This window comes from Onychostruthus taczanowskii, unplaced genomic scaffold (assembly GCF_017590055.1).
Source record: "Onychostruthus taczanowskii isolate IOZ18803 unplaced genomic scaffold, ASM1759005v1 scaffold6, whole genome shotgun sequence".
Lineage (NCBI taxonomy): Eukaryota > Metazoa > Chordata > Aves > Passeriformes > Passeridae > Onychostruthus > Onychostruthus taczanowskii.
In genome coordinates this window covers 11,145,087-11,173,054 of record NW_024503679.1, presented here as the reverse complement: position 1 = coordinate 11,173,054, position 27,968 = coordinate 11,145,087, and the positions used below count along the sequence as shown (strand labels likewise).

General features: G+C 51.7%; 1 protein-coding gene across 7 annotated transcripts; it reads right to left on the bottom strand.

Moving 5' to 3' along the window:
* Positions 1-56: 56 nt before the first annotated feature.
* Positions 57-21,003, bottom strand: DET1 (DET1 partner of COP1 E3 ubiquitin ligase). 7 transcript variants are annotated; one of them, XM_041418438.1, is made up of 6 exons: positions 20,920-21,003; positions 19,162-20,270; positions 15,922-16,112; positions 14,106-14,297; positions 507-584; positions 57-419 (listed from the first exon to the last, which is right to left on the bottom strand). In XM_041418438.1, the coding sequence occupies exons 2-6, from the start codon at positions 20,242-20,244 to the stop codon at positions 275-277; spliced, it is 1,689 nt and encodes a 562-aa protein (XP_041274372.1). In that variant the 5' UTR covers positions 20,245-20,270; positions 20,920-21,003; the 3' UTR covers positions 57-274. The 7 variants fall into 7 exon arrangements, with proteins under 7 accessions (XP_041274372.1, XP_041274369.1, XP_041274371.1 ...); XM_041418435.1 differs by having other exon boundaries at positions 20,706-20,994; XM_041418437.1 differs by having other exon boundaries at positions 19,162-20,292; positions 20,706-20,988.
* Between the last annotated feature and the right edge of the window lie 6,965 nt (positions 21,004-27,968).

Sequence of the window (27,968 nt, the reverse complement as noted above, 5' to 3'; positions counted from 1 at the left end):
GGCTCTTGTCTAGCCCTCCATGCCATTAGTGCTCTTGTCAGGCAGAAGGAGAGCCTGAGATCTCAATCTCCTTGTAGTCATTTGTAGTAAACAACTGCACAGGGTCAGGTCATCTTCCTTCCCTCTTTGTCTCACTGCTCACATTGGGAAAAAACGCATGGGGTAACTCTTTCCTTCCCCCTGGCTCACAGAGCTACATCTGAGTGGCAGCTCTCCCTGTTCACAGAGCACCAGCCTGGATCCATTCCTGGCACATCTGTTGCAGTGCTTTGTTTCACCCAAGCTGTACTGACCTGCCACTGCTCTTGGCAAAGGAAAGCACCTCACTTTCTAAAGGGGCTGCTGGGATGTTGCCAGGTTTGATGCTTGCAGTCTCTTTGGCGCTGCCGTGTGCACCACAAACTGGATTTTCCAGGGTCCTGGGGAAAGCAAGCAGGGGTTAGTAGGCCCAAGGAATAATGAAATGTTGCCAAGGAGATACAAAGCACTTAAGTCTTGAACTGTACCTCTGTGTATCCACAAGCAGCAGGAGCTTGTTGTGGGTCTGTGATGTATTATTGGTGTCCCAGCTCCATCCAGAATTTCTGCCAAGGAAATATTTCAGGAGCATTAAGCAGGGAAGGTAAAAGCAGTAACTGACTACAGGATTGATCTGCTGGACGGCAGAGGCACAGTGCCTAGCAATGGGCATCTCACTGAAATCCCTGCTGCCAGAGAAGCCCTGGCACTATACATGGTGCTCTGGGCAAGTATTTCACCTGTAAACATGGTGTATTTCAACAGCAACCAGCAGTTCTATTGCAAATGCAGAATCTTCCTTTCTATTATTTCTCATTCTGTCATTCCTCTATAGTTTCTTAAATTGCATAGTTAACTATTTTCTTCCTCTTTAGAGAAAGGGTACCATAGCAACAAGGCAGTGAACCTCCTTCATGAGGCTGAATGGCATACAGCAGGTTTTGAAAGAAATCACTGCTTAGAAAAGCCTGTTGAGTTGCATTTGACAGGAGAAAACAAGATTCAGACAAATCTGCTTTAGTCCAACTCTGAATTTGAAGGGAGGATAGGTGATCTTAAAGGGAACTTCCTTGAACTGTCACAGATTTGACAGTGAGGAAGAGAGGCTCTTCCATAGATGTTTGCCACACTAGAAGCCTTTCCTCCTCACTCCAGAAATACGGCTGAACTAGGGACTTAATATTCTGCTTTTTAAGAAGATGGCAGGTCAGCCATAAACTGGCAAGATGAACTCTGAGTATGCAGTCAGCTGGCTGGGGAAGGGGTGTGTGCTGTGGATACAGCAAGGCTGGGCTGCTGTCTGCCCAGCACAGCAACCAGACTGACAAACAAGGGGCACCAGGCTGTGCTAGCAGGTTTGTCTAACACACAGAAGACCAAACAGTGCTGTTCTCTACCACAGCCTGTTCATTGCATCAATGCAGAAGTGCCCAAGTCACATGAAGATGGTAGAACAAATAGAAAAGTAAAGTTGTGAAGAGATCTGGAATTCAGGAAAGTGTTTGTGTAAAAAGTGAATCCAGAGTCAGAAAACAACAAGAATAAATCTTCATCTTATCCACACTTCAAATCAAGGCTGTGTCCTTCTAGACAGTCTTGGTTTCTGGGTTTGTGAAGGTTTTAGGAGGTCTGCCAGTGCATCACCACTGCCTGTACAGTGGGAAGCTTTATGTCCCTCCCTGCCCTGCCTATTTCTGGTAGCTAACCCCCACTTCTTCCTTTGACTGGCAGTCCTGTAGCACCCTCTGAGCTGGACAGAAGAGGCTGACGCTGTTCTCCATGGCTCAGTGGCTGGGATCTGTACAGTATGATGCAGATCTTCCAGACCACCAGCTCCCTGTACTCTGAATTCCCCAGCACAGTACTTCAGTTGTACAGCTTTATACCGAAATCACGTTTTCCATCCACCTTCTCTCCTGCCCTGATGGAGCACTCCCAAAACCATGTCCTAACTTTGTGCACAGTCTGAGCTGTTTATCCTGCAACACATTCTGGATCTCTGGGGCAGTGAGGTGAGAGAGCACAGCTGCACAAAGCAAGGGCTGGGGTTCTCCTTTCTGAACACACTGTACAGTGGAAGGCTTAAAATTCTATTGTGGTTTGTGTTGCAGGGAATTAATAGACACCAATAGTGCTTAACGATTTCCTTACCCGTCAAATGAAACTATTAATTAAGGGCCTGGTTTTAGTCAGCCACTGGTGTTTACGAGTTCTAATTGCTTTTCTTGGCATCTGGGAGGAAAGCTGTTTTCTACTGGCTCACATTCCTCCTGAGCAGCAATTACTTTATTTGTCAGTAGCATGGCCACAGCATTAGCACTCTCATTAGGGTCATATCCTCTCCCTCTGGGCTTCCCTGTTGCTTTTGGACATTTTGCTCTCCATTCCCTCCTAACTTTTGATTCCTTACACTCAAAGATGACTTTTTCTGAGAAACAATCTCAGAAATTGCTGCTGACTGCAAAGCTTCATCCTGGTTCATCCCTGGCCTTTCCTGAGATTCTGCCTTCCGTTCTAAATAAACGGTCACATGGACCTCTCTCCATTATATCCCTCTAAATCCCTGTGTAAAACACAGAACAGTCTCCTGACTTACAGATAAAATGCTGCCTCAGGTCTGTTTACCCCTTACTGAGTGCTACACTACCTTGGGGAGTTAGTCTAACTCAGTTACCCTTCCTTTGGACCTGGGATGGCACCTGGTGGCCTAGAAAAATAGCCCTCATCCATCTCCCTAATAGTGTATTATTCTGCAAAGAGAATACTTCCCTATCCCCAGCAACAAGGACCTTCTGCCCAGAGCTGCAGCTTTATCTGCTGAATTGGTGATTTACTATTTCTTCCATGAGCATCTCAGTGACAAGAGTCAGGCAGCCAATTTGGATCCCTTTGTGAGATTCAATTAAACCATAAAGTGATGTCAGTGTCCTTTAACAGCTGACTGTACACACAAGCAGGCAAGGAGGAGGGGGAGAAGGGGACAGACCCTGCAGTGCTAATAAACTGTAGCAGCAGGGGTGGCTTATGGCAGCCCGGCTGCAGCTGTTAAAGACATCTGTGCAGGTTTTGCTGGCTTTCCCTCTGGTGTGGGAATACCTGGCTCGAGATGTGCACAAAGAAGGTCACTGAGTAGGTGTTTATAACCCTAAAGAACCCCCGGGAGTTTTGAAGCAGTAGCAGTTCAAATCAGGTTATGTTTTTGCACTCAGACTTCGGCAGATAATCACGGTGCTGCTTTCATGCCTAGCATCCCCACCTGGCCCCTCTTCCCCTCCAACCTCAGCCCATGACCTCTCAGACCAAAAAGAGATAAAGGGCCCTCGGATTGGTTTTGTGCTTTCCCAATGTTCTCCTCTCCCTGAAGAGGCATTAATGGGTACTCGATGGCAGCAGGAACTGCTCAGAGGTTTTACTAATGAACAGCCTAAGAGCATCCAAGTCCCCACACTGATGGTGAAGCGGGACTGCGGGGTCCTCTTGGGGACATGTAGAGGGGAGCCAGGTTTCGATGTTATTTGTTTTTTTGAAACCACTCACACCTCCTCTGCTGAGTTCTCCAAGCTTCCCCTGCACTAGTGCCACTTGGCAGGGTCCTTTAATTTCTCCAGAGTCTATAACCCTCCTCCTGTGCCCACATCTACTGAGAGTGGAGGCTGTGCACCTGGACCCAAACATCTGGGCAGCTCTGGAGCCCTAACAGCCATTGCTTGGGAAAGCTGCTTCCAGCAGCAACCTCACCACTTGTTTTTCTAAAAACAAAGTAAGCAAAAGGGAGAAAGGATTGGGCACAAGGGGCTCCTATGCACAGCAGCAGGCCAGGCTTCCTACCCACACAGGGCTCCAGGTAACAAATAAAACTTGGGGCGCCAGGCAGAAGAACGACATATTTCACCCACCAGTCTCACATCCTCTGCCCCCTCTGCAGGTCCCAAGGTGAGGGGAAATAGGACTCATCTCCTCATGCACCAGCCTGCAGGCACAGGCTAATTGCCAGCCAGGCTCTCACACAGCCCCTTGGCAGGATCTGGGCACTGCCTTTCATTTTGCTCCCGCCAAATCCACAGGAATAGCAATTTCCTGACCTGGTCAAACTGACCAAGAAATGCAAATTACTGTAGACTGGTCAGCCCTGTGGAGTTCTTAGTAAGGTCGATGGCTGGAAAGCAGCTTTCTCCAGCACTGGAAGATGCTCTGGGACAATCTTTCCCTGGACATAGTTGTCAAACCAGCCCTGTTGACCAAAATCTGTCCAAAGAACTGATGCTGCCTGGGGAGATCCCCTTCCAAGTGATCCTGCAGCCAAGAGACACAGTCACCAAAGGGCCACTGTAAATCTGGAACAAACCCTGCTTGGCCACAAGCAGCTGCACAGCAGAGCTGCTCTCCCCAGCCCTTATCAGAGCCAGCAGATCAGCACCAACATCACCTTCAAACCTGAGCCCTCTCTGGGGAAGCAGCCGATGGGGGATTTAAGGTGTAGGAGGCAGGATGAGGAGAGATTAACTCAGACTTTGCTGCCCAAAGCCAGAGAGGCTGCACTGCACAATCATGCTGTCGAGATGACATTTGCCTGTCCTATGTTACAGGAGACCCTGTTTAGCTGCCAGTTGCTCCTTTTTCCTTACAAAGAGGGATTTTACAAGCATTAAGTACTAACCAGTCAGGGGTGAACCAGTGATCTACCTACGCTGCTGCAGGTATCAGCACAGATAATCTGGACCTTACCCTGACTTCAGGACCAGCCCTAAAAAAATAGGGCAGCAGCAATGAAAATTATCCATCACGGTCAGAGACAAGGGAGCACCTGCTGGCTCTGCACTGGGGGCAGTGCCAGCACTTTGGGAAGGGAGTCCCACACGCAGGGACAGTGCCAGCACTGCAGTAACCCACAGGATGTGCGCGCAGCCCCGCAGCTCGGGCCAAGGCTGCCTGCTGGTCGCCACAGAGGTGCTGGTGCCCCTCACCTTTCCGAGCTGGCCATTTGAACAGCTCTCCGCAGGCGGCTGGCGGGCACAGCAAGGCCGTTTCCATGCGGATGGGCTGCTTCTCCCCGTTGCTGTGGCGACGGCACTGGGCGCCAGCAGGTCGGAGGCGGGAGGGCGAGGATCGTATCTCCGCGGAGCTCACCAAGGGCACTGGGTACATCTAATCCGGCACTGCTCCATTTTAGGTCTCCCAGGAGCACCGAGGAGCTATCAAATGACCAGCTCAGCGGCAGCGAGCAGGCACTCACAGGGATGCAGCGCTGCCCACCGCTCTTAACAACACCCTAAAATCACATCCAACAGCAGCCAGATGGCCCTGGCAGGGCTTCCCTGCCACCTGCCTGGTTCTCACCCTTCCAAGCCCCTTAAGCAAGTGGTCCCACACATCCCAGCTCCAGCAGCCCCAGGGTTCCAGCCCAGGGCTGATGTCAGCGCTGCCAGGGCACCCTCACCTGCCCTATCCAAGGTGACCAGAAGCTGCTGCCCAGTCGGGCACTGGGACAGTTCCCAAGGGGAACTGCCAAAACATGGATTCCTCCATAGCTTTCTCCTTTCAACCAGGCTTAGTCCAAGGCTGCTTTTACTGTCTGGGGTTAGGGTTGCAAAAACCACAAAGCCCAGAGCTCCAAGCTCACTGCAGCCTTGGGCTAAGGTTGGGTCAAAGGAGAAAGCTGTGGAGGAAGCCATGTTTTGGCAGTTCTGTGTTCCCCTTGGCACGCCTTTTGTAGCTGCAGTGTGCCTGGAGCTCTGGGCTTTGTGGTTTTTGGAACCCCAACCCTAGGCTGAACCCTTACCCTGGGTGAGGGAGTAAAAGGTGCATCGGGGTGAGGCTGGTGCCAAACAGAAAGGTGGGGAGCAAGGAAAACAATTAAAAATAATAACCCATTTCACCATTCCCTCCTCCACAGGATTATTTTACCATAAAAGCTTTTATAACCATCTAATAAAACAAGGAAGCACAAGATTCAGGCACACCAAGGACACAGACTCTGAAACTTGCATAGCAAGGATGAAGTAAACCCACAAAATCCTGTTCCATTGTCCATAGGACATCCATTTGCTCTGCAGCATGTACCTATCTGATAAAGGCTCCCAGTAGGACAACAGCTGTGAGAGGGTCACATGTCTCATTGCTGTGCCTTTACCATCTCTCTGCCCACTGCCCTAAGAGATCCTTGCAGGAAAAGCTGGTAGAAAAGCAGCAAGACAAATTATAAAGAAGAAAAACAAAGGGATTTATTAAAACATCAGAAATCTGATTCTTCTAGCTGGGTCAAAATGACCAAGGGAAGAGCTTAATAGATGCAGCACCTGAGGAAAAGGAAGGTCTTTTCAGTATACACAGGCAGCTAAATCAGGGCCAGCCATGAGCACTGGAAGATTAATTGATAGGAGTCTTTAGTAGGGACACATCTTAAACCCATACATACCTTTGACTGTAATGGGATTTCTGTGCCTTGCAGTCTAATGCCTTTTATACAAGAAATAATGCAGCTGTCCTGCTATCGCTACTTTTATTTTCTTAAAGCAAAGGCAGCACAAAAAATAACAAAAGATGGGATTTCGCTGCCAGTCAAACACGGTTTCCAGCTCAAGCATCTCCTCCTCACTTAGTGCCTATCTGAAAAGCCATGGGCTCAAGAGCTTTCTGATGTGCTCAAGGTCTTCACAGGAAAGCATCTGAGAAATGGAGGAAAGGTTCAAAGGAAAATCACTTTCATGCTCAAGATGCAGATGGTTAGAGGAACTAACACAAACAGGGATGCTGCAGAGTTCTCAGCCAGACTGTTCTGCAGAGGCAGGGAGCAGCACATCGAAAATCTGAGTGCCTCAGCACAACCTAAAAGCAGTGGACAGGCTGCTCTGCCAAGCAAGGTGTGTTCAGCTTTGTGCTGGTTTTGGCTGGGGCAGCTACAGAGAATGGGGCCCTGCTTTCCTGGAGATAGCTAAACACCTGCCAGACCATGTGAAGTGGGAATTAATTCCTTGTTTTGCTTTGCTTGCATGTGGCTTTTGCTTTACCCATTAATCAGTGTTTATCTCAACCCACCAGTCTTCTCACTTTTACTCTCCCGATTCCCTCCCCAATCCCACTGGTGAGGGAGTGAACTGCCAGCTGGGGTTAAACCACCCCCACAGCTGGGGTTTCATCCCTTGATCGTGCAGAAAATGACCAAAAGATTGGATAAATGCTGAAAATGGAATAAAGGAAGAGTCCCTGAATACAAGCTGGGCTAGTACTAATATGCAAAGGGAAAAATGTAACCAAGAATTCCTCTCCCAGCATTAGTTCATGTAGACAAGAATTTGAGAAATCTGCAGGAACTACAGAAATGCCTCAGGTGGGAACAGTCCTAAGGACACTTGTACTCCAAGTGCCAGGAAGACACAGCAAGCTCCCATGGCATATGTCTGCACAGTCCAAGGCATACCCCCGACATCTCTTCTTAGCAAAGGAATTCCCATCTCTACCATTCAGATTTTTAGAAGACAAAGACAATAAATCAGACTTTTAAAGCAAATTCTGTTTATTATGTTTTTGTCTTGTGTTGCTAACAAATGTTTACCCTAACCTAGGAAAAATATCAGGTAGAAAATATCTCCCCTTTTCTCCCACCCTCCCCACCACACACAGTTTTTGTTTCTTAAATAAAAGCATCAAAATTTCAAGCATGAGAGACTTTTCTTTCCATACATTTCTGTAACAAAATTAACTCTGTTGTTGATATAAAATGCAGCAGCCAAGACCAGAGGATCTGCTATGCTACTCCAAGGCAATTAGTACCCAGTATGATCAGTTTGTCTGCAAACATAATAAGAAAATATTTAGCACTTATCCAGCACTTTTTATCCATGAATCTCAAAGTGTTTTACAAAAGCTGAAAATATGTTTTTGGCCTCATTTACAGAGAAGAAAACACCAGCTGGAGAAGGAAGAGATTTGCCCCCAGCCTCAGAATTTAATAGCAGAGCTAAGAACAGATCTCTTTCTCAGCCCCAAGTCCAGCAATCCATGCCACACTCTCTGCTTCACACAGAGAAGCCTGAATTTGGCAAAAGCCCCTACTACAGAAATGCTGAAGTTTATATTTTTGCCACTGAAAAAAGAGTCTCAATGGAGATCTGACAGCTAATTTAGTAAGCACTGACTTCCTGAGGCTGTGACACCAAGGAGTAAACAGAGTCTCAGATGGAGCAGCTGGAAGCTTGGGGGGGGAAAAAAAAGTCTCATACTGAAGTGTGAACAGCTGTGAGAGTGGTGCAGAGGGAGGTAAATCCATGATCTACAGTGTGCAAACGATTCTCCACTTGGAGCTTTAATTGAATGTTTGAGGAACAGATCACAGGATAAAACCCTAAAACCTTGACAAATAGTGTTATTAGATGAGAGGAACCTGCAGCTAAAGCACTGACATCTCCTCTGTTAGCAGTCTCCTGACCCGCCGGCACTCCTGACAGACCTGAGACACCAACAGTGCAAACACCAGGAAAAGAGCAGTAAAATGCAATGTCTTGCCTAGAAATAATGTTTAGCAAGGCCAGGAGAGAAGTACAGTGAGGCAGAGAGCAAAGGCTGATTCAAGGACCCCAGGACACCCTTAACTTTGAGGTCCACCACTCATACCATGAGCAGGCACCCCCACCCACGCAGCTCTTCTCCAGTGCATCACCAGCAAAATGAATGCATGACTCCAACACTCCTCTTCACACGCATGTGGCCACAGCACATCACCCACAGCTCATTTTGGTCCAGTTGAGACACCCACAGGGTCCTTTAACGGAGAGGGTCTCCTGTGTATTAGCACCAATTTTCTATTGCCCCCACTGTACCTCCTAAAGGAATGGGACAAGAACAGGCTCCAGCTTCTGATGGAGCACATCGTGATGCTGGGATGGTTGTGCTGCCTGGCAGCAGTCATAAACCAGCCCTCGTATAAAAACTCCCAAATGCTGGCCTACAACCAAAACCTCCATTTTTGAGAGAGAAGGGCAGGCCAGAATTCTCACCAGCCCACAGTGGCAGGTAATTACACCCAGGAGCTTAATTTATCAGCAGCATGGTCCAGCCAACACTGCCACACTGGCCAGCTGTGCTCTGAAGCCTGGAAACAGCATCTGGGTTCTCACAGAGAACAGTGTATCAAACAGACAGAGGTAAGCAACCTAAGTCAACAAGCTCATCTCTAGACTGCCCACCCACAGCAGTGAACATGAATTCAGCTCTCCACCCTTCTTCCTGGGCAAATCCTACTCATTTTCTACGCTGGTACTCCAACACACACAGGAGGGTGCCAGCAGCTGGGTGTCCCTCTTTTGAGCAGCAGAACCTGCAGATGGCCATGAGGATTAACTCCCATGCTGCAGAAGAGTCCTTCTGACACAACCAAGGAGCTGCTCTTGCTCCCCACACCCTTCCCAGACACCCATCTTCCTCCTGCACCCACCTCCTCGTGCGTTACAGACACAACCAGCTGCCTGGCCTGCTGGTGTAGCACCACCTCTCACTTAGGAGCTTTTACTAAGGCACAAAGATTAAGTGACTTGCATAAGGATCAGGAACACACCTCATGTCCCTCAACTGTAGTGATTTCTCACACCTTTTTTTTTTCCTGACCTCTTGCATATTAAAACATGAGTTGATTGTGTGGATGAGAGCAGGGTCTCATTTTCCTACCAATTCTGAAGAAACAAACAGGGGTAGCTGTATCCAAGCCCTCCCCATGGCTCCCATCCCTTCCCTCTGTGACAGGTCATTTGTCCAACACAGTAGGACAGCACCAGTGCAGAAGGGAGTGCTCCACAAGTGTGATGCAAAGCTCCATCTCTGCCATCCTAAGACCCACAGCAGGACAGAAAACAGCCATGCCTCTGAGAAATCAGGAAATTAACCTCAGCTATGCTTTGTTCATCAACAGGAGCAGGGAAGGACAGAAGGGGGATCTCTGCAGTACAAACAGGGTCAGAAGAAGCCTCCGACCCCCCCCCATAACTGGGGTGGATCAGCTTTCCACAGCTGAGCCTGAGGGCCCTGTGAGATGCTGCTGGTAGGAGCTCCCAGGTGAGGCTTCTTTCCACGAGCAATGGTTTGGTTTCCCAGAGGGTTGAGTGCCTGGCTTTGGTGCACCCGTGGCAGAGACCCAGCACCAAGGAGAGCAGCCCCGAGTGCCTCTAGGTGCAGCTGTGCCTCATGTGGAAGTTGACCACGTACTCGGCGTTGGTGCGCTGCACCGAGATGGCGAAGGGCTCGAAGGGGTGGAAGGTGAAGGCCACCAGGCGCCGCACCGTGTGATTGATGGGGCGCCCCAGGAGGCCCGCCTGGATCTCAAACTTCAGCAGGCCAGAGTCACGAGCGTAAAATCTGAAAGGAAGAGAAAGTCAATTACGGCTGTTCCCGACTATTGACTTTGCCATCTGGGCTCTTTGCACGCAGAGACAAGCGCCTTGTTCGAGCTCTGGTGCTCCCTGAGGAGCAGAAGGTCCTTAGCTGGGTGCCTGGCTCTTGGCTTCGCAGGGAAGTCCCTCTCAGGGCAGTTGTTTTCCACTGTCTAGAAAAACATCACTTTTATTTTATTATTAGCAATGAGAGAACTCTACCTGTCACTTTGAGGGACAAAGCTGACTTCACAAGAGGGAGTCAGTTTGGTTCAGGTGCCACCTGTGCTGGCTCTCCATCCTCTCTTAATGCAAGCTGCTCCCCTTGATCCCTAAGGCTGTACAGAACTGAGCTCCCTTCCCTTAGCAATGGGGACACTCCCTGACACTGAGAGTGTCAGGCCACCCTTTCCTCCTCGTGGTACTGCCAGTGAAGGCTTTACACTGCTGTCCTTGTGCCTGTTCAGTCAAGGAAGTCGCTGCAATCCTGCTCAAGGGTGCCACGTTGTAGTGTACAGCTGAAGCAAGGCTTTGCAATTCATTTTAGATTGCCACCAATAAAACATTAATGAGATAGGCTGTGCAGGAGGTACCTGATGAATTGAATTCAACAACCACAGCAAGGACAGAGGTCAAGAAAAACCTTATGACTTCCTGCTGTCACCCACACACCTGCCTGTGGGTCAAGCTCATATGCATCTCCAAACAGATGAGCTCTGGAACACAGCTCCAGCACAGAGGGAACATTTTCAGGGGGATGACACAAACAGCACTGAAGAGACAGGCGAGTCCAGGGAAGCTCTTTGCTTCCTGAACCTCCCCTGCACACTCGGTGCAACTGACATAAATCCAGGTAACACCACTGTCCTCTGCTGCTGTCAGAACACAGGACTCTCTGTGAGGATCCCACCCTCCCTGAGACTTTGGAGAAGGCTTCTGGGATGTAGTGGTGGAGACTTCTGGATGTGATACCTTCACCAAGTAACTGGGCTCTAACTCAAGTCGTCCCCCTGAAGTTGTCTCTGTTTGTTAGACCATTTTCATTAGACCTCTTCCATCTTCAGGCACAGAATTGCCATTATGCCTCCCAGCTGTTTTCTTTTCCACCAACACTTAGTGCATGCGGGTATTTTGCATTTTCCTCTGATTTTAACTCCAAGAATGCTTTTAACGTCTGAGCACATCTCCCCCCCGCCAGCAATACGATGCACTCAGCTCTCAGCCTGGAAGAACGGATGATGACAGATACCAGCAATGCTGTTTCAGGAGCAGACATACTCCACATTTTAACAACACAGCCTATTGAGAACCTCATGTTCTTCCTGGAGGGCCACTCTCCTCTCCCTTCCTCTGAATCAAAGTGCCAGCCAGCCAGCCCTGCCTGAAAATTGCACACAAGAACCCAGCAAGAGAGTCACAATCTTGGTATTTGGCTTTTCAAAAAGCCCTTTCCCTCCTACACAAGGCTGAGTATGCAGAGGGTCATTCTTTAAATAAAGCACAGTCCCCCATCTGTTCCTCTCTCCCCCAATTCACAACAATTTACTACTCAAGATGAAGCTCCCTGTAATCTCAAAGATGTGCTCAGTTTGGTATTTTTAAATGTATTTTTAAAAGTGCTCTGCAATCAGAGGCCATTTCCATGGGCTCTCATTCTGGGGATAAATTAGGCACTGCAATATAAAATTGTATATCAACAGAAACAGCAAGACCAGCCTTTTCAAACCGTAGGGAAATGGAAGATTTATCTGCAGACCAATTCTTTGGTTAAATGGCTCCTTATTAGCCATCTAGATGGATTTTAGAGACCCCCTGCTATAGGTAGAGCTGTGTTAGAGCCTCTTCCCTCAAGTGCCATCATTTCACCCACTGAATATCTCTTCAGGCCTCCTGAAAAGAGACTGGAAGGCGGTGGTGATGGGGAACCTAAAGTCCTTCCCACCTAACAGCAAACAACCACTGGTATCTTAAGTAGGCAGAATTGAACCTTCTGGGATGCAGAAAAGCACTAAGGGTTAAAACAACGCAGTGCACAGAAATATTGAATTGATGTGGAAAAGGTCTGGAAGCCTTCCTAGCTCACACATTGTGCCAGGAAACTGCACACAGACTATAACAACCTAAGCTACTGAAGGGTTTTCCATTCCAGACAATTACAGGACTTACATTACAAATCCTATGGTTCCTCATTTCCAAGCCCTCTAACCCCAACAGGCAGCTGGCATTATTTTATTAATCCCTTTGTTTTGCATGTGAGAACCACAGCAGCACTATTTCAGCTACTGAATGGTTAAGGTTAGCGCCTCATCTTCTGCTTACTTTCCAAAAACCAGGAGCCCCACTGCTCCGAGGCTCTATTCAAGTCCTAATTGACTGTGCACAGCTTTGAGCTTTAAAAGCTCTGGCTCTGAAACGCTGGTTTGCTCAGGGGAGGGAGGGAAGGTGGCACTTGGCTTTGTTTACTACAAAGGCTCCACCGCGGCACATGACTGCGGTTCTGCTGCCTTTTGTCCGCGGGAGCCCGGCACAGGTTGGCGCTGGCAGACAACTGCCACCCTGCAAGTTTTCCCAACGTCAAGCATGACAAGGGGGAAAAGGGCAGGCTTTCTTTGCAGATAACATGGAAGCTGGAGATCAAACCAAATCATACAGGCAGAAGAATCAATTAAATATACATAATTTGGGAATTGAGAGCACAGGAATAATCAGAAGTTCTTTGCCACCTGAGTCAGGGCCAGGGGAGATATGAAACCACTTTTTGAGAATGCATTGATGAAAATAAAGTTGGGAAGCGATCCAGAATGATGTCCCTAGGCTGCCTGAGCCCCCGTCATGTGTGCAGTCACTAAACAAAGCACTCAGGCACTGAAGGCTCTCTTTGTTTCCAGAGTATAGGTTTGCTTCTGCAGTACTAGGAGCAGAAAGACTATTCTGCCTGGATAACTCAGGCTCTTTGAGCCTGACAAGCTGCAGATGTTGATTTTTAACCACTACCTCTTGCAGCCATGGTTGCAGCCAACAAAAAGAAATAAACAATCCTGATATTTCTTTAAGAAGCATCGCAAGCCTCCTTATTCTCAAGCTCAGACTTACTCCCTCTGGCAGCATTGGAGACTCAGATGGAAGAGACACAGAATGGCCCTGACACCTGGCTAAAATTCCTACTACAAACAGACATTTCCTGCAGATCTCAGAGAGAAGGGAGTATGACAAGGAGTACAGCTCCCAGGGTGAGAACAGTAAACAAGGGAAGCCTGAAAACAGCTCAGTCAATACCACAAGCTTTCTGAGTAACACCTAGCCCAGATACTATTTTATTCACAGGACAAACCAGACAATCCTTGCCAACTAAACCCACATGCTCAGACAGGATCCTTCCAGCACAGGAAGGCAGACATCAGAGCTGACTCTGCAACCCAAACACAACGGCAGCACTGCAAGAAGAGGAGGAGGAACAAGACCATTCATATGGAAAAGGCTGAGACTTCACCACCCAAACCTTCCCCAGAGCAGAGCAGCTCAGTGAGGAAACATGAAGAGCCCTCCCACACATCCACATTACTGTAAAGGAGAGAGGCCAAGTTTTGTGAAATAAAGCCCCTGGCGAAAGGATTTCCTAAGACAAAGGCTTCCATCTACTCCCTCTTCTGCACACTCGATCCCCCGTGGCAGAGGTGATTTACAGTGACTCCTTGCACCCTCTCCTCACATACAGCTAGCTCCCCGTACCTTATGGGGTGATCACCACAGGTCTTGGGCCGCTCCATGACTGACACCCACTTGTCATCGTAGCTGAAAAGGGACAGGTCGAGGTAGGGGCTGCCGCTGTAGGACTGGGCGCTGATGGGGAGCTGCCCCAGCAGCCGCCGCACGGCCTCCGTGTGCCCTCCGTACTTGGCGTTCACAATCGTGTCTTTGAACCTGCAGCAAACCAAGAGACACCTTTTGTTCACAAAGGCCACAGCTGAACAGCACATCTTAAATAAACTAAGCAGGTCAACTGACAGGGAAAGAAAACAGCTGCAGTGTAAGAACTAAAACAGCTCATTTCCAAAGATGTATCACAGTGATTCAAACATCAACCAGTTCTGCTAACCTTTCCATCCTCCCTTATCATCACTGTCTCACTCAGAATGTCCAGAGTGACAGAAGAAGAAGAATGTGCCACAACATCTAGACCCAGCTGCTCTGCAGTACAGGAATGAACAGGATCAGAAACAGGGAGAGATGGATTAGCAGTTTATCAGTCAATCCAAGCTTTACCACAAAGCCTGGAAACAGCATGAGCAAAAGCCAGGGGGCTTCCACAGTAACAGTTGAGCCCTTAACATTGACTTGACAATCCTCCTCTCTCCACCCATTGTTTTAAATGCATAAAGGGAGAAACCTTAGATGAAGAAGAACCTTGATGAGGAGCATAAAGCTCTCCAGAAACTACAGTGAGCTGAAAGTTCTTCCTGGTGGAGAGATTAACACAAGCTGGATTTCTCCTTCCAAGTAAAATTTGAAACTTACTTGTGCAAGAACAGTCAGATCAACTGCAGGGACAATAAGGAGGATAAACACTCATCCAGAAGCCAGCTCACTGTGGACTATGCTCTGTGGTACTTTGCTGTGGAAGTTACAACACTCCTGTTACAGGCCCTTGTAGCAAGGGGATGGAAAGACTCTCCTTTTTACTTTAACAAAAGGCAGAAGTTGTTCTTCATGAGTCTTCAATAAGTTCTCTCATTCTCTCTCCTATTAAGCATTACGGATTTCCTGACAGGTTGGTCTAGAAAGTTACAGACATAGTCAATTTCATCAGACTTATGTGACATCAGCCTAAAGTCAACAGAAGCTTGATGCCCATAAGTGGATGGCAAGTACTTTGGAAGATGAGAAACAAGTCACTGGAAGAACAAAACAACCTGAGTCACAACAAAATTTTCCTAGAGAAATAACACACTCTGCCTCATTAAAACCACATCTGACTATTAAAGCATATTCTAGAAACCCATGTTATTTCGGTATTTTGTTCAGCTTTCACAACAGATCTAAGCAGATGAGTTTCCCTTCTCCAAGTACAGTGATGAGAACCACGAGCTGGTGACTGATGTTGAGGAAATGCTACAGAACACAGTTTGGTGCACGCTAAATTCAGAGAATGTCACTTGGCAAAACGCACACAACTGGATGATGCCAGCTTCTTGACAAATCATATCTTCAGGAACCAAAGCTACTGGGCAGTAACACTTTAATAATCTCCAAAACAGTTACTGCTCAAGGAGAGACAGAAACATCTTTCTCTCAAAATTCCTTTCCTTTCTTCTAAGCAGCAGTTTGCAACTGCTTTGTTTCTTCCTCTAACAAGGTAAGTGCTGTGGAATACAAAATCAGATGCAACAGGCTGCAAGATGAACCATGTATAGTCCTGACCCTTGCACCACCTGGCAAAGGGGGCCAAAGGAACTGGTTTTCTCAGGGTTAGTATTTGATACTGGCCTTCAGCGGACGGGGCTGAGCGTGTGTCTATACGGAATAAAGCATGCTCCGAATGGCTCACCGGCGCTGGATCTGCCTCGCAAAGTTGTTGCTGGAAGCTGAGCAGGGGAACTGGACAGCTTCACTGTGCAGAGTGGCATTCCTGAAGAGGTCACAGAAGTTCTCAAACAGCTCCAGCAGCTCATCAGATGTGTTCTCAAACACAGCAATGACCTCCGTGGTCACCATGTTGTACACGACGAAGAACGAGGGCTGGGGAGAGAGGCAGAGGTTACCCAGAGATGGGGAAGCTGTCCCTTCCTTCTCCCCACATCACATCACAGACCCTAACCAAATTTATCCACAGTACAGGAGAGTCCTACATCCTCACACTAATCCATTCTTCTATTGGAATGCCTCAACATGTACCAAATTATCCACCTCTCAGCTGCAATTATTTAAGAAAACTTAATGGGCTTCCAATTTTTCAACTCAAACTAGATGCATCCATATTATTTTCCTCTTCTTCTCTGTCCTCCACCAAACCCAAAACACTTACTCAAGTGCCAAATTTAATTTTCATTCCCGCTGAAAAAATTACTTCAGATCCAATGCTAGCTGGCCTTAAATTATTTTTACTTCTGCATAGATATATTATTTTCTTCCCCTTCTTAATATCTGTATCACACAGAGATGAGCCTTTTTATCTACTGTGCACTACATCACTGCCCACAAAAAGCTGTGCCCTCCAGGTACCCTGCAAACACAGAAATTAAAATCTGAAAGACACTGATGACTTCTTAACGCTGACATTCTCATGCAAGATGGCCCTTGTACCATGCTGTGGACTAGCAATGGCAATGAATCCTGGCACGAATGAGCAAGAAATTGGGAAAAAAGGTGACATTGTGTCAGCGCAGCTACATCAAAGGGAGATGACATTCCCATCCCATTGGGAAAGGGCAGATTTAATTATTGGTTATTAAAAGTAGCTTTCATTAGAGACAGGAGTGATGGCACCCCAAAGTAAGAACCTCTCCCCTTCTTAAAAGGGAAATAATTCCCATGACATCTGATTAAATCTTCTGTCAATAGAGGCAATTCCTAAATGCTTCACCTCCTGCTCCCAAACAATGCTCAGGGATGATGGCAGGCACTCTGCCCACCCCACCCACCTGCAAATATCACAAGGTTTGTTTGTTTTACAGCCCCAAAATAAACTATGATAATACAATCCAGCCCCCACATGTCCAAACGAAACACACAAGATGAGGTCACTGACTAGACTACTGCCTGAGGAAAGGGAAGCCCTTCTGAAATAAAGGGTTGGAGCAGAGAGAAAATAAGAGAAGACAGCAGAAGGAAAAACTATTCAAATCACTGAAGACTGCAGGCAGTATCCTCCAGTTTTAAATAAAAAAGTTCCCTTGCCAGGTTTACACAGAGACACATCTACAGGATGTCCCTGAGCAGGGAATCCCTCACTGCTTTTGCTGCACCTGTAACACCACCAAAAGATCATCACAGCATGGGAGGCAGCAGCTGAGTGCCACAAAAACCACACAGCAATGCTGTCAAGCCTATCAACACAAGCCTACAGCAGCAACAACCCCCCAAGCTACCTATGCAGAGCACTGTTAAAGAGCTCAAAGGATACAGTGCAGACCCAGACAAAAACCACACAACCCACAACCATGAACAGCAACTCCTCAACCTTCTTGGCAGAGAAGCCAGAGAGGAGAAAGGATCCTGAAACTGGATGAAACCTCATGTTCCTTGTCTGACAGCCTGAAGGAAAATGGGAGCTGTAGTTATTTTGTGAGCCAAGTTTTATTCAGGAAGCCCTAACACAATGCCTACCTTCACACAGGTCTGTGGAGACTGCTCCACACCTGGAATTATCTCTGGAAGAACTGAGAAATGAGACACTTTTCCCCCAGCACAAAACTCAGTGCCTGAGGCACATTGCAAACAAACCACAAACTGCATCTTAAAGTAACCCTGGGCTGAAGAGAGTTGAGAGCTCCCTGCAGCAAACCAGGCACTAAACCCTACTAACCACAGCAGAGTGCGGAGCTGAGCCAGCCACAAACATTTACATCAGGGCCAGGAGCTCATTCCAGACACCAGCAACGAGCAGAACCCTGCAGACCACTTCCACAGAGCCTTCGTATTTCTGAGACAGACATTCAGCTTTACACCAATCAACATGGATTAGATAAAGCCTTACCTATTTCCTCCCAAAGCAACTCCCCCAGACAAACACCAGAGAAGAGGAAAATAAAATAAAGCAAAACAGAGTCATCTCCCAGGAAGAACCAGACAAAGGCAACACAAGAAGAGCTACTGTTTATTTCTTCTAGGACCTAAGTCCTGGCAAAGATGTGGGGAAGAGAAGTGCATGAGAGAAAATAAACCTCTGAGGAACAATCAGACCTACAGGCTGCACTGGAGATTTATCACAAATTCTTGCTAAATACTTTCAACAGAATAAAACCAAGCTGATTAAAGGAATAAAAATTAACTAAAAAAATCTCTTAGTTTCACAGGGCTCAAAACGTGACCAACCACTCTAAAAGCAGTAAAAGGAGATGATCAACATGCAGGGTTGTGAAAGATCTGGAGGGACCCAGCACTGACTGAGCTACATTTGCTCTAATTCCACTTCTTCAGTAATAAATTGAAAAGAGAAGCAATTGGCCCATTAGCCTGATCTAAAAGCTGCTACTCCAATTTGGAGAGATCATAAATACTACCTCTTACTGAAGCCTGAAAGACTGAGTATGTAGGCAGAACAGAAATGGTAATTGTACCAGGGAAAATGAAGACTACTATATTTGAAAAACATGCTTGAAGACACATGAGAAAAGGGAGAGACTACCTCTACAATTTAAATGGACTATATAAAATATCAGCTAAAATTAAATTCATTTGGGGATTTGGGGAGGGAAAGAAGATTGAGGAGGATCTGTGAGCATGGGGAACAATCCTTGGAGAAAGGAACTTGCTAACACATCAGATCTTTCTCATTTTGCAGATGAGAAGGAAATAAGAAATGAAATTAAGAAAAGAGAAGATACAGGAGGTATTCACTATCAGAAGCATCAAAAAAACCACAGGTACTAGGGATCCTAAATAACCATTACAGGCTCATTAAGGAGCAGCTCACAGCATTGTAATGCTTGAGCACTTGTCAGCAATAAGCAGCCTGAAGAGGGAGGCAGCATCTGAGCCACCTGGTCCAGTAGACCCCTAGCAGGGCAGCTGGAATTAGATGATGTTTAAGGCCCCTTCCAGCCCAAACCATTCTGTGATTCTATACCTGGGAAGGATCTGTCACCCGCAGCGTGACCACGTCCTCACTTGTGTACTTGATAAACAGATGGTTCTCATCCAAGAGCTGCATCTTCCACATGCGGAGCTGCCTCAGCTGGTCAAAGTACTGGAAGAACCTCCTTTTTGCTATAGCACTTCCATCCTGCTCAGCCCTCCTCCACAGGTACACCAGCAGCCTGTGCTTCAGGGAGTTGATGAAGGGCTCCTTGTAAGGGTTGGCCATTCCCGTCTGCGTGTCCCGCTGCACCTCGGGGTACACGGCAGACAGGGTCAGCAGATCATCCTCGTAGCAGAAGCGGCCGATGGTCCTCACGTCGATGAACGTCCCCTCGGGAGTCACCTGGAAGACGTGAATGGTCTGCTGCTGCACAGAGAGGATGGCCAGGATGTTCTTGTACAGGTACAGCCCCTGGTTGTGAGACAGGATGACTTTGTCGCACTTGAAGGCGCGCGTGTCGCACAGCCTGCCCGTGTGCAGGTCGATGATGTGCAGGGAGTAGTCCTCCAGCGGGGAGCGGGGGTTGGGGGTCACGGACTCGCTGTTGCGGTACACCTCGAAGAAGGGCGGGTGCGGCTCCTCGGGCAGGTAGGCGGCCGAGCCCACGATCACGTAGCGGCAGTCGTCCGTGAACAGGCTGCACTCCCGGTTCAGGTGCTCCCCGTTGGAGGCCACGTTGGTGATGTGCAGCAGCACGAAGAAGCGCTCGAAGAGCCGCCCGCGGATGTTGACGGACCTCTGGTCGTTGCCGTTGGCCAGGATCTCCCCCTCGTAGCCCTGCAGGAGGTCCTCGGCCGCCTGGCAGCCCTGGTACTCGTAGATCTCCAGCGAGGTCTGGTCGGAGGAGAAGGCGATGAAGTAGCGGCCGTCGGGGGAGAACTTGCGCAGGAAGCAGGGCGGCTTCTCCACGTTGACCACGGTGAAGTTGGGGAAGACGTTCTGGTGGAAGACGCGCACTTGGTGCCAGTGGGTGCCCGCCTTGCCCGAGCTGATGCGGCGGCGCTCCAGGCGGTGGATGACGTTCTGGTTCTGGATGCGCCGGGGCCTGATCGTGGGGGCCTCATGGTCCATGGTCAGAGCTCTACTTCATCCTCATCCTGCGGGGACAGCACACGTGCCCTGGGATGGGGGGGAGTTCAGGGTACGGGGAACCTGCTCACATGGACCCACAGCACCCAGCAGAAGGGGCTGTCTAAAAGGGACACGGGAGGACACGGGGAGCAGGGAGAAAGATCTCAGGGCGAGGCACCAGGAAAACGAGGGCAGTCCAGAGGTGCCTCCAGGGCACTCCTGCCTGCTGAACAGAGACACAGCGGGGAACAAGGAGGTGAAGGAGGGAGCCAGGAAAGGGCACAGGCACAGCTGGACACCAAGGGAATAAAGGGAGCCTCCATACACCGGGAAGGGAGCCCAGGAAGCCAGGGATAAATGCAGATATGACAAGCAGCAGGCATAGAGCACAGCTTGGAAATAACGGAGGGAGCTGGGCGAGGGGGCACAGGAGGGATCACCCGCGATGTGTCCGGGCCCACCTGCCGAGAGGGAAGCGAGGAGCTTCAGTCCCCTGGGCTGAGGAGGGACTGAGCTCCAGGGAAGCCCGGGGCAGCTGAGGGCCCGCCCTCCAAAGGTATCGGGGATCCCAGATACTCTCCCGCTGGCCCCTGGGGTAAAGGGACAGGGGGGACCGGGGGCCTCCGTGGTCTCCGCGCTGGTTTAGGACCGGGGAGAGGTCTCGGCCGCTCTCACCGCTGGGGCCGCGCCGGGTCCCGTTCATGCCATGGCCGCCGCCATCTTTCGGCCACGGCACAGCGGCGGCAGGGCGTCACCGCACTTCCGCTTCCGGCTTCCGCACCAGCGAGATGGGACCTGCCGGACCAGAGTGCCAACGACGGTGTGGCGCGCCTCCTGGCGGCGGGAAGGACCCCTGCACGGGGCACCCCCCGCGCCCATCCTGCACCCCAGCACCACCCTGACCCCTCTGCACCTCAGCACCCATCCTGCATCCATCCTGCACCCCAGCACCACCCTGAGCCCCCTGGACTCACCCTGCACACATCCTGCATCCATCCTGCACTCCAGCACCTACCCTGAGCCCCCTGGACCTACCCTGCACCCATCCTGCACCCCAAAACCCACCCTGCATCCATCCTGCACCCCAGCACCCACCCTGACCCCTCTGCACCCCAGAACCCATCCTGCATCCATCCTGCCCCCCCTGCACCCACCCTGCATCCATACTGAACCCCGGAACCCGTTCTGCCTCCCCTGTAACCAAAGATCCACCCTGACCCCCCTGCACCCATCCTGTATCCCCCTAGACCCGTCCTGCACCCCTCCTCCACCCCGGCCACGTCATCCCAGCACGCTCTGCAAACCCATCCAACCATCCCCAAGTCCCCTCCGTTAACCTTCACCCCCTCCCTGCCCCTGAACCCCCCGAACCCCTCCATGTCTGGAGCATCCCGGGCTCCTCCATCCCCAGGAAGGGTCTGGCACGGCCCCACCACTCCCTGCACCCCCTGTACCCCGAGTCCCAGCACGGGGACACCACACATTTTGGGGTACACCCCAACACCGACAGCAGAGATTGGGGTCACCCCCGGGCACCTCTTTTTGGCCTTTCCAAGGGTCTGAAAGCCTTCTGCTAGCCTTGGCTTTTAGCAGCGCCCCTCCGCCCCGTGCATTAGCGTGGAGGGCAGCTCTGAGGGGCTCTTCTCCTTCAAAGGGAGGGAAGGAGGAATGTCAGGGGGCCCTTGAGATCCATTTGCCGGCCTCTTGCCGAGGCTGAGCCCACGCACGGGCTCTTGGAGCCACTCCAGCGGCAGGCGTGGGAGCCGGGAGCGGGCCGCGGGGCAGGGCCCTCAGCGCCGGGAGCCCGGCGGTGGGACAGCTTAACCTGGGGTGTGGGGAGCCCGGGGGTTGGGCAGCTTAACCCGGGATGTGAGGAGCCCGGCGGTGGGACAGCTTAACCCAGGGTGTGAGGAACCCGGGGCTGTTCCCTGTGCTATGGGGTGTGACAGCTCAGCCCGGGGTGCTGGGGAGCCCGGGGGTGTTCCCTGGGCTGTGGGACAGCTTAACCCGGGGTGTGAGGAGCCTGGGGGTGAGACAGGTTAACCTGGGATGTGGGGAGCCCGGGGGTTGGGCAGCTTAACCCGGGATGTGAGGAGCCCGGCGGTGGGACAGCTTAACCCGGGGTGCGGGGAGCCCGGCGGTGGGACAGCTTAACCCAGGGTGTGAGGAGCCCGGGGGTGTTCCCTGTGCTGTGGGACAGCTTAACCCGGGGTGTGGGGAGCCCGGCAGTGGGACAGGTTAACCTGGGATGTGGGGAGCCCGGGGGTTGGGCAGCTTAACCCGGGATGTGAGGAGCCCGGCGGTGGGACAGCTTAACCCAGGGTGTGAGGAACCCGGGGCTGTTCCCTGTGCTATGGGGTGTGACAGCTCAGCCCGGGGTGCTGGGGAGCCCGGGGGTGTTCCCTCTGCTCCCACAGGGGTCTGGCAGCTCAACCCGCGGTGCTGAGGGGCCCAGGGGTGTTCCCTGTGCTGTGGGACAGCTCAGCCCGGGGTGCTGGGGAGCCCGGGGGTGTTCCCTCTGCTCCCACAGGGGTCTGGCAGCTCAACCCGCGGAGCTGAGGGGCCCAGGGGTGTTCCCTGTGCTGTGGGACAGCTCAGCCCGGGGTGCTGGGGAGCCCGGGGGTGTTCCCAGTGCTGTGGGACAGCTGGACCCCCAGGGGTGTGACAGCAGCACCCGGCCGGTGTCACCTGGATGGATGGGGGATGCTCTTTCTGCGGCAAAGCTCACACCGCTGAGTCCCCGTGTGTTTTATGGGGTGCTTTAGGGTCTCAGCAGCGGTGGGACACTGTCCCAGTGGGACACTGTCCCACTGTCCCAGGGGATAAGAGCCGTGTGGCTCCAGCTGCCTTCCTGTGGGGATGGGGGGTGTCAGCCTGCCTGACATCCCTGAGCAGCGGGGAAGGGATGCTGGGGGACCCTCGGGTGACCCCAGTGCACCCCACCTGCCTGCCCCGCTCCCATCCCGGGAGCAGCGGTTTGGTGCCCAGCAGCCTCACCCCGTCCCTGCCCGCTGTCCCCCTGCCTGCCGGTGGCAGAGGGCGCGATGACAAGACTAAAATGAACGGCCCCGGTGTCCCTCTTTGTCTCTCTGCCTCCTGCCTAATTAATTGAGATCCACCTTAATAGGATCAAGCTAAATACCGGAGAACATCCAACCGCACAGCAGCTGGCAGGAAAAGAAGAGGCACAGGCACCACCGAAAGGCAGCTCCTCGCCGGACAAAAGAGCCGCCAATGCAGCAGCAATCGCTGCTCCCAGAGCTGAGAACTTCATCCACAGCCTGCTCACAGCTCAGCCCCCTCCCCGCTGCTGGGGAGGGGTCCGAAGACCCTCGCTGGGGCGGTTCCAGCCAGTGGCAGGGATTGGAATCTTGTGCAATCAATCTCAGTGCAGGCACAAAGCTGGGTACAAAGTTACTGCTGGTTTATCTCGGCCTGGGGGTAGGCAGGAGATGTGGGGTCATAGTGCCAGATCCCCAGCCAGGGGGTTGCTGAGGGTTCAGGACTCCTGGGACATTTCTCACCTCCCACAGCATTTTGTGGGACTCTTTGGGGTCCAGCAACAGGGGTCACACGGCTGTCCCCATCCTCCTGTGCTGGGACACAGGTGGGGTGTCCCTCTGCACATCCCCAGCCAGAGGAATGGGGCAAGCCCCAGCCTAATGCCCAGAGCTCTGATATTGGGGCTGGTGTGGATGCTGCTGGGGGGTGGAGGGTCACTGAGTACTCACATTGCTGGGGGCTGGCTCAGGGGGCTGCAGGGCTCCTCCAGCCCTGCAGGGCCACTGTGGGTCCATGGCTTTGGATGTTACTGGGCTGCGTTTGGGGGAAGTCCCTTCAGCAGTGTGCCAAGGAAAGAGATGCTCCGTGCCTGTGTGGCATCACCAGCCCCACCAGCAGCCTGCCAGTGCCACATCCACCTCCAGCTGATTTCTCCAGAGTCAACAGATGGGTTAAAAATTAAATTAAAAAAAAAAAAAAAAAAAAAAAAAAAAAAAAAAAAAAAAAAAAAGGAAAAAGAAAGAAAGAAAGAAAGAAAGAAAGAAAGAAAGAAAGAAAGAAAGAAAGAAAGAAAGAAAGAAAGAAAGAAAGAAAGAAAGAAAGGGACCCTTCTGCTGTTGTTGCTTTGGCTGTTTCTCAAGAGTTTCTCATCCTTGGATCCTGTGGCTGCTTTCCCAGGCGTGGAGAGGGCGTGTGAGGAGAACAGAGCTGGGGAGGTCGCAGGGATGGGCTGCTCCCATCCTGGCTGCCCCCAGCCAGATACAAACCCCAGCATGAAATCCCTGTGGGAAAATGTGGACCTCACAGGGATGCTTGTGGAGGAAGAAAACCCTCCAGGTCCTGAGCCAACCCCCTCTCATGGCCACTGGGCTTGGTGGCTGTTGACTTCTTCATCGAGCTGAGGGCAGGGGAAAAGAAAATGACCCCTATTTTTTTATTTTTCTTAATATGTAAAATAAGATTATGAAGTTTGCACAGGATCCTGATGTGGGGAAGGAATGCTGCAGCCCTGAGGTGCTCCCCAAACCCCAGGGTATGCAGGGATAAGTGAGGCTGTTCTGTGGGAACTGGCTGCCTCCATGGAGTCCTTTATAGGGTGAAGCATCCTAAAGATCATTACTGAAACCAGCTGGGGGAAAACTCTTGTTGGTGTGAGAAAAGACCAAAGGAAACAGAGGGAGTCATTGGGTGTATCTCATCTCTCCAAAAACACAAGGGTGTAATTAAATATTTGATTCTTCCCCACACCTGAGGAGTGACTTTATTCACATTTGCAGAGTTTGGGGCTCCCATTGCAGGGGGATTCATGTTCACATTTGCACATTTTCATAAAGGGATGAACGGGTCCTGTCCAGCACAGCCAGGACTTGAGCCCCCCTCTCCCCACGCTGGGTAGGTCTCTCTGGGATGAGGCTCCATCAAAGCCAAGTTTGCAGGATGGAGCACTGGTGGACCTTCACAGCTCCAAAATCTTTCTTTGTCACCAAAATGTCCCTTGCTCTAGATTTAACTGGTGTCAGAGGCTCATTTTGGAGTGGAACTGGACAAATTTTAGAGGCTGTTAATGGAATCACCACCACTGGGATGTGGTCGACATCCAGTCTGGGGCCTGTGGGTTCAGGGCTGAGCCCCCTTTTCTTGCGCCACAACACCAGTTGTCTCTGCTTGAAGCCAAAATCTGCTTTAAACACCCTCCAAAATTTTCCTGGCTTTTGCAAAAGAGCCCCTTGTAGGGGCAGAGCACAGGCAGGACCAGAGGGGCCGGAGATGGGGCTCACTGGGGTGCCTGCTCCTCTCGGGGTGCCCACGGGATGGCTGGGGGTGGCTGCCACTGCAGGGATCAGGGATCAGGATCACAGGGGACATGGGGACAAGCCGTGACAGCACCTCCTGGGCAGAACACAGCATCATCCCTCCTGCAGTGTCCGGGCTGGGGAGACCCCCGAGGGCTCCACACCCCGTGGTGCGAGCTGGAGCTGCCTCTCTGCTTAACCCGTGCGGGTGACAGCCCTGTCCCCACCCATGCACCAGCCACGGGAGAACCATCCTGTCCCCGCCGTGCCACCGCGGGGTGACAACTCTGTCCCCTACAACACACCCATGGCAGGGTGACGGCTCTGCCCACCCCCGTGCCATCCGCGGGGCTGACAGCCCCGTGTCCCCCGTGCCACCCATGGCGTGACAGCCCCGTCCCCCCGCCGTGCCGCCCGTGGGGGGCAGCCCGGCAGCCTCCTCCCGGTGATGCGCAGTGACATTTGCAATCTGTTGCCATGGGCGCTCGGGGACTTTTGCTGTGGAGGGGGATCGCGTTTCTCCCCCCTCCTCCTCCTCCTCCTCCCCTTCCCTCCCTCCCGATGACGTCATGGATGACCACGGTGGTGACAGGGCCACCTGTGGGCTGATGAGGGGTTTAAAGAGACAGTCTGCAGCTGCAACAGGAGCCCTGGCTATTGTCTCCGCACCTGAGAGCGGGGAAACCTGCAGCCCCCAAACCATCCATCCACCCACCCAGCGCATCCCATCCCGCCCGTGTCACCTCATCCCTGCATCCCCTGCCTCCACCACTGCAGCTCTCCCGGGACCGGGGCGTCCCGAGCTGGGTCCCGTATCCCTTCCCTGTAGCGGCTCCTTCCAAGGTAAGGCTGCGCTCCGTGCCCCCCCGTCCCACTGGGGACCCCGGTGGGCTGCAGCCCCAAATGCCGCTGGCAGTATTCGGGGCTGCAGCCTGAAGGGACCCCTGGGAATCCAAAGCCTGGATGGGTGCCCCCAGCTGGGACAGAACAAGAGAACCACCCCTGGGACAACAAACCCCCCGAGGTGGCAGGTCCCTCCCTGCGTGAAGGAGCTGGGATGCTCCTGCCTGGGAGGTGTGGGGTTCTGCAGCATCTTCATCCCTTGCCAGCCGGCATTCCCAGACCTCCTCAGAAGATGCCCACCACTGGGCATCTGCCTTCCTTCTATGCCAACTCCCTGGAATAAACCTTGTCCCTGCTGTGGTCCTCATCAAGGGGATGCTGAGAGCTGGTGCCATGCCGTGCACCCAAAATCCACCATGGCCAAGCCCTGAGGGGCCCTGGGTGATGCCAGGAGCCACAGTGCATGCTGAGGGAGCAGGCAAGAGAAGGAGAGGAGCTGGTGGGGGAAGAAGGACCAACTCTGCCCTGTCCTAAGGGCTTTGTCCCACTGTCCTTCCAGTTCCAATGGGGCAAGCAGCAGGTAAGTGCCTCTGTTTGGTGTCACTTGGATGTGCAGGCAGTGAACAAGGTAGAAATAGGGTCTGGGACCTGTGAGAGGTTTGGAAAAGATCAGGGTGGAGATGTGCATGCAGGGATTGGTGTGTGTATTCCCAGAGAGAGGAAGCCTTCCCACCGGACATACTCCACTGGTGACCCTGCAAGTCACCAAACTCCTCAGTAGCTCCCACCAAGCAGTCCTGGAAGGTCTTTCCAAACCCACAGCTGCCTGCAGATCCAGATCCACTGGAGCCTGCATGGACCCCCAGCAGCTACAGGGCCACTGGTCCCACAGGGGTGGCTGTGATGGGAGAAAAACAACCAGGACAAAGCCCACAGCAAGCTGCTTCTGCAGCCTTCCTGTGGACATGGGGCAGGAGGGGAAGTGATCCATGCTCCAGTGACTCTGTGGTCCATCCTTGAGGACCTGAGCAAGTCCAGTGATGCAGCTGCCCCTGGAATCCCGCTGGAGCCAGGCTGTCCATGTCCTGCTCCTGCTGGGAGCTGAAGGAATAAGCAGTGGCGTGTTTCTGCCATCCATCCCTCAAAAGATGCAGAGGGCTCAGGCTGGGCCTGGTTTTTGGGTGGAAGAAGCAAAATATGAATTGTCTGACAGGTGGAAATTTCTGCCTGGGAGGTCTTGGCATTTGCCCACCTGGCAGCAGCAGAAGTGCAGGGACACAGCCTGGACCTCTTGGCACATGTTCTGGGAGATTTGGGGGGAACACCCACAGCCCACTGTGATGTTCTGTCACTTCTGTCCCCCCTGCTGACATGGGTGCACAGCCACAGGGGAGCTGTGGCTGTGCTCAGCACCCCAGTGTGGCACAGGGCAGCCCTGGGTGCACCCCCCTGCCTTTGGAGAGCTCTGGGGAAGCTGAGCCTGCTGCTCTGTGGGCAGCTCCCTGGAGGATGCTCGGTGCAGGGTCTGTAGCAGAGAGCTGTTGGGGGGCTGGCTCCCAAGGTCAGGCTCACCCCCTTCCTGCAGGT

Bases quoted from the DNA above. Each gene is read 5' to 3' on its own strand.
- DET1 (XM_041418438.1), bottom strand. From the start codon at position 20,244: ATGGACCATGAGGCCCCCACGATCAGGCCCCGGCGCATCCAGAACCAG. The intron at 16,113-19,161 runs GTATAGAATCAC...CTCTCTCCCCAG, and splicing joins GGGTGACAGATCCTTCCCAG to CCCTCGTTCTTCGTCGTGTA. The intron at 585-14,105 runs GTACGGGGAGCT...TTTCCTTGGCAG, and splicing joins TGTGGTGATCACCCCATAAG to AAATTCTGGATGGAGCTGGG.